General features: G+C 38.6%; 1 protein-coding gene across 2 annotated transcripts in view; it reads left to right on the top strand.

Moving 5' to 3' along the window:
* Positions 1–12757, top strand: part of RARB (retinoic acid receptor beta) — a 236036-nt gene that overhangs the window by 210453 nt on the left and 12826 nt on the right. For both annotated transcript variants that reach the window (XM_083376152.1, XM_083376153.1), the window contains 2 exons: positions 4433–4593; positions 11380–11556. In XM_083376152.1, coding sequence (XP_083232278.1) covers positions 4433–4593; positions 11380–11556 — 338 coding nt within the window. The remainder of the gene's footprint in view (positions 1–4432; positions 4594–11379; positions 11557–12757) is intronic.

Below are 12757 nucleotides of genomic sequence, written 5' to 3'. Positions count from 1 at the left end.
ATCTTTAAAGATCCCAATGTATCTCGAAATAGAATTAGGAAAGAGTCCTGTCAATTTAACAGGATTTACAGGTAACAAGATATAAAATGATCAAATTAATAAAATTAATCTGGGTAATGGTGTATGATACCAAAGAGATATGGGTAATGGTGTATGATACAAAAACCATAATTTTGTCCTTAACCAAATTTAGATGATGAAAAATAGTATCTTGAGGAATGTTTTCTTTTTTTTTTTAATTGAAAAGTTTTAAAATACAATTTTCCTTTGAAAAACCCCCCTTCCCCCTCCCTCCTCCCCTCCCTACCTCCCCCCTATCTCCCCCCCTCCCCCTCTCCCTCCTCCCTCCCCTGCCTCCCCCCCTCTACTTCCCCTCCTCCCCCCCTCCCCCCCCGACTTCCCAGAGCAAAATACAAGGTATATATCTAAAAAGCAATCATAAACAATCATATACTAACAATTATAAACTCTAAAATCCATCACTCTCTAGCTTATATAGAGTAAACCAATCCTTAACAATACTAAATATGTATAAAGAACTAAAATAAAAGAAAACTAGCATCATTCCCATCTATGTTCTTCCACAATTCACTATTACCTAGACATATTCTCACTTACACATCACAAGCACCTATCCCTATTAACCTCTCTAGCCAAAATAGGCTATAATAGATAGTTCTTACACAAATTAACCCGCATTAACCCACAAAACTTTCTTCCTCTTCCTCTGTAGTAAATTGTCCATTAATTCCAAATTAAAAATTCTGTTACCATACATATCATCCCAAAACTCTTAAAAACACAACTACCACTTGACTATAAGTATATTGTGGAAGTTCCATAGATTTCTACTGGTCTTATTTTTTTATCTTTTTTGAGCGTTTTAAGGCAGCACGCGTCACCCTCTGTTCTCTAGGATCATCCAAAAGAGTTGCAGCTTGATCTCCTCCTGTACCCTTCTCGTCTATCTGTCCATCTTCATCCTCTTGATGTTCTCCTTCTCCAGATCCCTCTGCAGATTCCAGAAGTGTTGATGGGGTTGTTTTTAAAACATTGTTGTAAAAATCATGCGCTTGCTTCACAGTACCCAAACAGTACCTTTTGCCATCATACATGAAGCTCAACCCAGCTGGGATCTCCCATCTGAACCTTATATCTCTTCGCTTGAGCTCTTGCACAAGAAATATAAAGTCCTTCCTTCTCTTTAAAATCTTTGGAGGAATTTCTTTTAGAACCAAAACTTCTTGACCAGCAATCACAACTTTGGTATCATAGGCAGCTTGTATAACTTCATCTCTAATTTCCCTTTTTACAAAATAAACCACCACATCTCTAGGCAACTTTCTCTGCTTAGCAATCCACGAATTCACACGAAACACTTTGTCCATGCCTTGTTTTATTTCAGATGCTGGATGGTTCAATACCCCCTCAAAAGCCTCAGAAACCAGCTGCTTTAAATCTTCTTTAATATTCTCTTTTAGGCCTCTAATTCTAACAGCAAACTGCATCTGGTAAAATTGAGCCAGACTCTGTTCGCTATCCATTTTGTCTTTTAAATCTTCAATTTCCAATACTTTTGCTTCTAATATAGCATTCTTTTGAGTCAAGTCTTCCACTTGGTCATCCAGCACCTCCACACATTTAGCTACTTTATGCACTGAGGACAAAATGTCTACCTTCATCTCTCTAAGTTTCTGCTCCATCCTTTCTTCCATTCTCTGCTCCAATTTCTCCAATTTCTCCTCCATCTGTACAAATTTAACACTCATTGACTCCAAAATTAACTGGGTATGTTTTTCAAGATCCTTCAATGTCAATACATCAGGAGAATGCAACGCCTGCAGTAATGATTGTTGTTGCACCGGAGAATTTCCAGCACTCCGAAAAGTTCTAGGGGGAGGTTTAGCCGCCATCTTTTACTTACAATTGTGACGCACTTTCACTTTAAGTTTTAAGCAAAGTCCATCAAGCTTGAGAGTAAAATAAAATAATCCTCTTCATCTCTTCATCTTTCCCTCTTGTACTGCTCTGCCTGCTCTTTTCCTTTCATAGTCTCTCCTTCAAGCAGGGATGGTCGCAGACGCCTGGCTCTGCTCCATAAAGTCCGGAGCAGAGACGCTAGCCAGCTGGGAGCAGCCCAGGCTACGGGGGAGTTCAATCCTTCAGCCGCCCGAGCTCCAAGCTCAGGCGGCCCCGGAGAACTCGACCCCTACCTGGGGGCTCACCCCCTCCTCTTCTCCCGAGGAGGGGGCTTCAAATTCGCCCGAACAGCTGATCGGCGCTGTTTCGGGCGAAAAATCACACAGCTGAGCCGCGGGCAGCCCGGGAAGGCTGTCTCCGGCGCCGCGGAGCCACCGGAAGTCTCTTGAGGAATGTTTTCATATGTATAAATAGTAAATAAGTAAAGGAATGAGGCAGATTTTTAGTCTATAGTTGTATATATATATAGGTCCTTTTTGCCAGCAGAATTTGATAGAATTTCCATTAATCACTCTCAATGACATCATTTGGAATCTTAGGATCAGATTTTATACTTAGCTCAGATTTTATACAACTGTATTAATCATTATTAATCAGTAATACAATTTTATATAATTGTATTATTGTATTATTGTATTATTCTCTGGTCCTCTGCTTGTACTATATGTCAGCCTAAAATCATTCCTCCCCATATAAAGTTTAGTTGTTCTAGATGATTTTTATGAAATTTACTTAGTTGCCTCTTACAGCAAAAGCCATAGTCTGCAAAGAGCTTATCAAAGTCACTATCTGGACTTTTTTTAACCAGCTCCTACAGACAATCCTGGAAGAAGGGAACTGTAGGAAACTAAATTTGTGTGATAGGACTAGTAACAAGCAAGCACAGAGAAACCTGCTCATCCAGGTAAACCATCCCTGTCTAAAAGTGCCAATCAATGTTAACTTAAATATTTAATGCCAATGGACTTTTTATCAGGAAATCAGATCCTGGAAATAAAAATGATGCTGGAAGCTGGCATGTAACTTGCATAATATTAGATTCCCATTATTATAGTCAAAGAAAAAAAAAGTCAAAGATGTGCTGGTGCCCACAGTTTTCCTCAATTTCAGTGGGCCCAGTGAGGCAGAGCTAAATGATTATAAGGCCCTTATGATTCATTGGTACTTTTTTGCATTCCAATAGTTGATATGGAGAGCTTTTTCTTCATATAAGGTTAAGTGATTCTAATGTCAAAAATAACATTCTAATTTTTAATATTGACTTCAGGAAATCTCAGATTTTGTAGAGAAAGAGAATTTCTTATTACAATTTACTACAGGTAGTTTTTGACTTATGATCACAGTTGGGGTGAGAATTTCCATCACTAAACACTGTTGTCATAAAATGAAATGTCACTTGTCGCATCACTTAGTAACAGCAACTCTCCATGCTGTTATTAACTGAATTCTATAAGTTGTTACTGTTACTCGTCCCAGCTTCTGCCAACCTAGCAGTTCGAAAGCACGTAAAAATGCAAGTAGAAAAATAGGGACCACTATGGTGGGAAGGTAACAGAGTTCCGTGCGCCTTTGGCGTCTAGTCATGCCAGCCACATGACCACGGAGACGTCCTCGGACAAGCGCTGGCTCTTCGGCTTTGAAACGGAGATGAGCACCGGCCCCTAGAGTCGGAAACGACTAGCACGCATGTGCGGGGGAACCTTTACCTTTACCTATAAGTTGTTAGCTGATGATCCTTCTCAAAATGTGCCATTGGTCCTCCCCCAAGGTAATTCTTCAACTCTCTCCACCTGCCTATTGCCTTTCCCATTTCTGTCCTTTTGACTGCCCTATACTTTGTCTTCTGGGGCAGCAAGCAGTCCCAGAACCATGTAACTCTGAGGCTGCTTGTCATCTCCAGCTCAGGAGCTTCTTGCCATACTGCAACTCTGGGGCTGCAAAGAACTCTTGAGCTACAACTCAAGTGTGAAGTCATAGCACCCCTGGAGGCTCCACCTGCCCCAACAGCACAGTGCAAAGCCTCAGCACCCCAGGAAGCCCCAGCAGAGCATCACATAGCTGCAGTCATCTCAGTAGTGCTGCATAAAATCACATCCGCTCTGGGAAACCTCAGCCACCCTAACCCAGCTGCAGCCCTTTTCACCCTGCAGGCTGAGGCTGTTGTTTCCCTGCACTCTGCTGTTTCCCTGCACTCCAGTGGCTGTAATTTTGGGCTCCAGCCGTAAGTTCTTTTGTTTAGCTATAACGTCAAACATGGTTATGATCATAACTCAAGAACTATCTGTAATCTAATGGACACTTTAAAAAAAGCTATTAAATTACTATTTTTCCTCTCTGTGTTCTATGTTTGGCCTTTTTAATACTTATTCAACATCTATTGAATTTAGATAAGCAAATTACCAAATTTAGATAATTAAGTAACCAAATTTGAATTTCTTTTTCTTGCCTCCAGCTGTCAGAAATGACAGGAACAAAAAGAAAAAGGAGCCTTTAAAGCAAGAATTCTTGGAGAATTATGAAATGACAGCAGAACTGGATGATCTCACTGAGAAAATCAGAAAATCTCACCAGGAAACATTTCCTTCACTTTGCCAGTTGGGCAAATACACAACGGTAAGAGCTATTCTATTCTATTCTATTCTATTCTATTCTATTCTATTCTATTCTATTCTATTCTATTCTATTCTAATGAAGATTGGAATATTGGATGGAATCTCAGAATTAGAAAAATTAATTGCTCTAGAAGGATATAGAATTCTTTTATACTACACTGATCTAGCTTGGATAGTCCAGTAAATAACTGAACAATAGTATTTAGTTGATGGACCAAAAATAAATAGAACAAATTTGCTCTTGTAAACAGATTTTTGCATCTGAAATCAGTTAAACAAAAGTATCTTGTGGGTACAGCATATGTGATGGAGTGAAAATAGGAAATGTGGAAGGTTTTATTTTATTTTACTGGAAAATGGTAAAAGAAAATTTAACCTGGATGGGTTGTACACCCTGTCAATAAAAGTAATACCATTTTTAAAATGGAAATGTAAGAAAGAAAAGCAAAAAATTAGGGATGTTGAGTTGCAAAATATAATTCAGTGGATACATAACAGGGCAGCCAACTTCCCAGTAAGAAGAAATATATGTATTGTATCCCTAACTGAAATTAATAATACAATCTGCATATACAATATTATACATGCATATACATATTAGAGGTATATTGCCACACTGCTAAGAGTTTAGTAGCAGAATAAGATACTATATAATTGAGTCAGTTTAAGAGGATAAAACTGAAATAAAGTCAAACAAGGTAAGAATTGAAGATCAAAATCTTGAACCAGGAAAGAATCAATCAATCAATCAATCATTTTTTATTTAGTCACAGACTAGCAAATAAAGCAAAAAAAAAAATCACAGTTAATTAAGATAAAAAGAGAAATGCACAACCTTCTAAAATAAAAGGGGTTTGTTTTCTCTGTTTGCATCAGCTGTTGGAGTCAGCATCTCATAGGGAAACCCGATCTTTTCTGGCTCTTGAAGTTTCTATTGTGGGTTACCAGCCTCCTCTGTCTAATAAGATGTGGTGTGTATGTTTGATAAAACAGTTGAGAAGCACACCTATTTCTCTTATGGATTGTGGCCTGTGATTAGGTATCACAAACAAGATGAATATCAGAAAGTCCAGTTTGATGTACAGGTAGTCCTTGATTTATGACCATTCATTCAATGATTGCTCTAAATTACGACAGTACTGAACGAAGGGACTTAAGACCTTTGTCTAAAATTACAGCTGTTGCAGGGCCCTTGCACAAGTGAGAAAAATTAAGGTGCTTGGCAGTCAGCCCACACTTATTCTGCAGGTGTGCTGTAACGTCTCCCATGTGCCTATCTTTGCCCAGCCTACCAGCATGGACAAAGCTGCTGCTGCTTGGAAAGACTGAGCCTGCTACTTGACCCACCAGCACATTTAAAGCTGCCTGCTACCCAACCCACCAGTGTGCACACTTGGTGGCTTTTGATCTTGCCCACCAACACAGGAAAAGTGCCCCAGTTACCTTCGCTGTTTTTGTCCAGCCACTGATAAACATGCCCAGCTTATGAATGTTGTAGGTTTTTTACTGAAGCTACCTTGTGCCATTCTTTAAGCAGCTTCCTTCTCCAAATCACTAAAAGCTTGCAGAAGGAGGCTTCTGAAGGATTACGAGAATGGAGCCTCCTTTGTAGGGCTTTGCCTTCTTTTCCAAATCATATCCCAATTTTGATCATAATACAAGAACTATCTGTAGTGTAAAAACTCTGGGCTGAATATTTGGATCATTGTAAAATTAAAAAATTGAGAATTTAGTAAGGAATCACCATTGCCTTAAAACAGTTTTGGACCTGCAGTTTAAATCAGCTTAAGTGGCATCTCACAATGCCTCTTTTATAATTAGATAGGCAAGACAATCAAAGACGTACTCAGCCCTTACAAACAATACCATAACTAATAGAGTTGGAAGGGACCTTGGAGGTATTCTAATCCAATCATCTGCTCAAGCAAGAGATCCTATACCATATCAGACAGCTGGCTGTCCAGTCTTTTCTTAAAATCCTTTAGTGATGAAGCATCTACAACTTCAGAAGGCAAGCTGTTCCATTGGTTAGGAAAATTCTCCTTAATTCCAGGTTCTCTCGTTGATTAGTTTCCATCGTTTCTTGTCTTGCCTTCTGGAGCTTTGGAAAATAAGTTGACTCCCTCTTCTTTGTAGCAGCCACTCAAATACTGGAATGCTGCTATCATGCCAGTCCTAGTCCTTCTTTTCTCTAGACCAGCCATTCCCAGTTACAGAAACCGTTCTTCATATATTTTAGTATCCAGGCCTTTAATCATCTTAGTTCTTCTTCTTTGCACTTTTTTCAAAGTCTCAACATCTTTTTTGTAATGTGGTGACCAAAACTGGATGCTTTTTTGGTTGCTGCCACACACTGTTGGCTCATGTTTAAGTGATCATCCACTACTGTAGTACTTCAAGGTCCCTCTCACAATTACTGTTTTTGAGCCAGGTTTCACCTAATCTGTACTTTTGCCTTTGGTTTTTCCTGCCTGAGTGTAAAACCTTGTTTTTTTCCACATTAAATTTCATGTTGTTGGGTTGGGTCCATTGTTCAAGTCTGTCAAGATCTTTTTGAATCCTGAGCTTGTCTTCTGGAGTGTTGCCTATTCCTGCCAGCTTAGTGTCATCTGCAAATTTGATGAGTTCCTTTTCTATTCCTTCATCTAAGTCATGTATAAAGATATTGAAGAGTATTTGACCTAAGATGGAACTTTGTGGTACCCACTGCTTACTTCCCTCTATGTAGACGTAGTACTATTAAGGACTATTTGTTAAGTATGATTTGTCAGCCAGTTACAAATCCATCTGGTGGTGATGCTGTCTATTCCATGTTTTCCTAGTTTACCAAGAAGTAAATGCCTTGCTTAATTCTAAGTATACTACCATATGTCCAGAACATTTAGGTTACTAATTTAGTCACTTTGTCAAAAAATGAAATAAGATTGGTCTTATTTATTAATTTTTATTTTATTATTTTATTATTTATTTATTATTATCCCCTAGGAATTGAATCTTCTGTTACCAATATTCACTTTTTTTCCTTAGGGAAGTCTCAAAGTCAAGAATCTTACATACCACATAACATGGGTTGATGGCCTGATTCAAAAAGAAATGAGACAGAGAGTTGTTGGAGAATGGGTGCGCTTTTTTTGGCTCTGACCTTATTTATGTCTTGTTTCAGCCCTACTCATCACACTATTCCCAGTTTAAAAAAGGCTGCTCAAGCTCAGCTTACAGATTCACAAATTTGCATCTCCTCTTATCTAAATCTCAGCATGTTTCATTGGGAAAGTGGAAATCAGTAAAGAAAAGCCAGTTTGGTCTAATAATTAATGCACCAAAATAGAAACCAGGAAACTGTGAATTTTAGTCCTGTCTTAGTCATGAAAGCTGCTGGATGACTTTGGACCACTCATTCTCTCAGCTCGTCTCACTTCATAGGGTTGTGCAAAAAATAGGGGGAAGGATTATGTATTTTCAATGCCTTGAGATACGTATAAAGTAATAAAGGCAGCATTTTAAAAATCTGCAAATAAAGGAATTTTTTTTCTCGTGCATTGTGTTGTTTTCTTTTTTCCTCCGTGAAAATTTTGTGATCTTTCTCTGTCTTTCTCTTTTTAGTAAGAGGTTCAGCAAATAATGGCCAAAAACCAGGGACCTACTTAAATGAAAAATTAAAATAAATAAAAAATCTAACTATCAAATGACAGTACAACAGGCTTGTGCTTTTCTGCTGATAAAAACAGAATTAGAGTGCTTTCCAGCTTTATCCTATCATATGTTCACCATTATGGCATTATGGGTAGCAGGATCCTTACATTGTGTTCGTGATTGCTTTCAGCAAAGACATCTGATACATACATCGTATATAACACCAAGCTAAATCCTTCAGTTTGATAGTACTCAGTATTCTTAGAGAAGGACCTCCTTTTTAATATTAAGCCAGTGCATCATCACTTGGCTCGGCATGTCATTGCTGACTTGATTTTATTATTTGGTATGGAGAAAAATTGCTAAAAATGTATTTGTTTCTAGATATACTTTCCAATGCCCATTACCAAATGAAAGCCACAAATGCTATCTGGCTAAAACTCCCATAGCTATGAGGCATCTAACTATTTTCAATTGGAGTCTCTCTTGACTTAACAGGCAGTAAAGCAACAAGCTAACTTCATGCTTTATTCACAGCTTTTTCTCTTCAGTTTTCATAATCAAATTAGATTTATGGTTTGTTAGAGCTGCTAGACATTGGCTCAGACACAAATGCATCCACCTTTCTTGCATGGGTGGTAGGAATCATGATATAGAGCGCTGGTAAGATCCTACTGAAGATTTCATTCACACTAGTTGGTTTCCTGCAACAACTTCTTTCCGTATGGATGCTCTACTGTGGAATAAATATTAAGCTGTAGGCTCTGCTTTGTTCATGTCTCCATTGCCCTTTTTCTAGGAAAGTGGATATAAACTGGCTATTGTATTTAATTACAGCCCAAATGATTACATATTTTGATCTTATCTCTCCTACCCCCCTTATACAGCATTTCACCAAGGTCCTTGAGGATATAAAGTAAATCTTTTATACTTATAAGATGCAGAGTCCTGAGACGGGAATATGTCAGTCAGCAAACAAACCCTATTAACTCCTCCCATCCCAGGTGTCATGTTGCACCTTTAGAATAAAATCTGCTGGATAAGATCCAACATTGGAATTCAACTCTGCACAATATATGTAGGAAATAGTAGAAGTGAAATGTGGAAGTGTTTGGTCTCATTTTATTTTACCTTCTAGATAGGTATCATCTATGCTTCCTGCATATGACAAATTGTTTTGGTTATGTTTAAAAATGGGGGGAAAGATCTAAGAGCTTATACATGGACCGTCTCTCAATTTACCTTAGTGTAAGGCAATGCAGTGTAGTTTATTGTTATGGTCAAAAGACCAGCATAAGAAATATTAAAAAAAACACACAGAAAAGACTTTATATTTATGTTCTGGTTATATATATACTTTATATATATAACCAGAACATAAAATAGAACAAATATAGAAGTTTTCTGTTTTAAAATAGTTCTTGCATTTCAGACTGTGGTTCATCATTAGTTGAATTTGTATCTTTTCCAATTCTCTCAAACCTCAGTCTGATCACAATTTTTATTCTTCAGGTATTTGTAATTGGTGCACTCCTGTGCCAATCCTGTGCTATCTCTAAGGGGCAGTTGTGACATTCCTAGTCTTTCACTATATTGAATGCTCAGGGGTCCACAATCCCGGGCCACAGACCTGTACCAGTCCATGGCCTGTTAGAAACCAGGCCTCACAGCTGGAGGTGAGTGGCGGCCAAGTGAGCAAAATCAAAACCATCTCCCCTCAGTCTGTGGAAAAGTTGTCTTCTATGAAACTGGTCCCTTCTCCTAAAAAGGTTGGGGACCCTTGCTCTATATGTAAATAGTAATAATAGAAAAGAATTGTGTGCTGCATTTTAGGAGTAGTTACACAAGTTCCTCTTTACATTAGTACTTTAGGAGCAGATGTGGTAAAAACAATCCCAACATCCTTCACTGCTGACTATGCTGTCTTGGACCCCTCAACGTATGATTCAGTTATATTTTTCTCCCTGTTCCAACAGTTTGGTTGTATCAGTCCTCCCCACTCCTTTTAGGTTCATTTCCATAATAATTCATTTTCAAAAACAATATTTTTTTGTTTTAACTGACTTTAGTTAAATTTAGGAGCTATTCTGTTTTTTATTTTGCAGGTGCAGGTGCAGGCAATCTCTAGATAGATCACAAAACTGTAATATTATTCACAAGGTGCTGCTTGTATATATTACCCAATTGTTCAACATTTATAGCACACACTGGGCAATATAGTTTATATAGCTTTGGATGTGACTGCTAGAGCAGAACTTGCTGTCAAATTGTATACTTTAGTCAAATGGGAAATATATATTGGAGAATAACTCTATTGACTGTGATTACTTGATTTAATTTTCATTACAATTAAATTTTAATGTGTATAAATCAGATTTGGCTTTTGTTCTAGCCTTATCTACTTAAGGAGATATGTCCCCCCCATGCTCTCCCTCTTCTTCATTATGCATCCTTGATATAAATTCAACTGGCTACAACTTGCACCAACATATGGCACAGTACTAAGTAAAGAACTAGCATATATTTTCTCAGTGGACAACTGTTTGTAGTTGAAGAACTTTGGACCCAGAGTAGAAAAGATTATTATCAAATGCCATATTTGGCAAGGAGAAAGGACAAGGAATTTATAATTGTTTTCCTCTGCCTAACAAATGGTTCTCCTCTTGTTCATAATAAATTTATTTTTTTCCAGTGATGTAAAAGCTTTTTGAGCCATAGGAGAGAAAGGCTAACTTGTACTACTAATTTGCTGAACCCATAAGCATGTGAAAAGGGGTCACATTGCATGGAGAGTGTACTCTGCAAAATAAAGCTGGTTTTCCCACACATGGAAACCATTCTTCTAGTTACACATAATTAATTACTCAGTTCTGACAGCAAAGGGTGGATTTTCAGTGTAGACACTATATACCTAATGAGAAAAAGAGATCAGTAGCCTTTAGAAATGCTGTAATTTATTATCCGTTGGAAAGACAGAACCTTTAATCATAAGCACAAGAAAAGTATATAAGGAAAGACTAGACAAGGTTAAAAAACAAAAGGATTTCAACAGCAAATCTCACTGATACTGAAATTGTTAAGATAAGTTGCTTTTAGAAAATCTTTTTTTAAACTACATTTTGTCATAGCAATTGATTCATTTTGTTCTTTTTAGAACTCTAGTGCGGACCATAGAGTTCGTCTGGATCTTGGGCTTTGGGACAAATTCAGTGAACTTGCAACAAAGTGCATTATTAAAATAGTGGAATTTGCAAAACGATTGCCTGGTTTCACAAGTTTGACAATTGCAGACCAGATCACACTACTTAAGGCTGCTTGCTTGGACATTTTGGTATGTAACTTGTCTCTTTAAAGTGTTTTGTTGACTTTTGTTTCCAATAACCAGTGTATTTAGGGGGGAGTCTTGCTGATTAATACTGGTAATAGAAAAATAATGGGCACAACTTTTGGAGAGGGATGGGCATGTGCCATGGGAAAGTTTACATTTTACATAAATCGCCACCAGCAAACAAATGAGCAAGAGCCTTCCTATTGTTTTCTCTAGCCTCTTCATATTCAACCCCGTACACTCTAGCATAGTCAGGAAAGCACGCTTTTAAATGAAGCAGAGGCATTCTTGTGAACAAAGGAGGCTGTCCCTGGTTTGCAGAATTCCATGTTCCTATGACAATGTTGCAGTGTCTCTGTGTGTGTTTATGTGTGTGAATACATGTGTGTGAGAGAAAGAGAGTACAGTATATAGATCAGACATGTAAAACACAAGGCCCGGGGGCCGGATCCGGCCCGCAAAGTGGTTTCATGCGGCCCGCAAAGCCATCCTGGAAACAGTGAGGGAACGGCCCCCACTGCCTTGGCCCTGGCCCAGAGACCCTCCTTCTGCCAGAGACCCTCAGATCTGTCCCACTCCTGCCCAGGCCCCCATAGGCACCCTTGATGCGAACCATGTAGAGCTGGCCACGCCCACCCAGTAGGCCATATGCACTCTAGCCACGCCCACCCAGCAGGCCACGCCCACCCTGGCCATAACCACCCGGCCCCCTGAGGACAAATGCAATGCTGATGTGGCCCTCAATGAAATTGAGTATGACACCCCTGATATAGATAGACAGACTGGCAGACATATACAGGAGAGAGAGACAGAGACAGAGAGAAAAACAACAACAACAACACTCATTTGAGACAGGGGTTCTGCTTCATACTAAAATACGTTCTTGTAGACTCATGCATGATGACAGGACCCCAGCAATAGTTAATGGTATTGCTCATCATACCTTCCTCTAGTAAACAAAAGCTGCTCCAGAAGAGCTGTGACTAGCCATTTCCCCATTCCCCAGTATCTATCCAATCAAGTTCTAAAGGGAGGCAATGTCAATTTTAAACAATTGGAAATAGAAAGTAAGTGCCTCTCCCATGGTTAGAGGCAAACAAAAGGATCTGAAATAGAAATACTGTAGAACTGAACAATAAAGTTGTTCTGTTCAGAATTTGTAGCATTAACATCCAAAATGTTGTCCTTTTTTAAAGTTCAGGGT

This window comes from Vipera ursinii (assembly GCF_947247035.1).
Source record: "Vipera ursinii genome assembly, chromosome: Z".
In the NCBI taxonomy this organism is placed as follows: domain Eukaryota; kingdom Metazoa; phylum Chordata; class Lepidosauria; order Squamata; family Viperidae; genus Vipera; species Vipera ursinii.
This window is presented reverse-complemented; position numbering and strand designations above follow the sequence as displayed.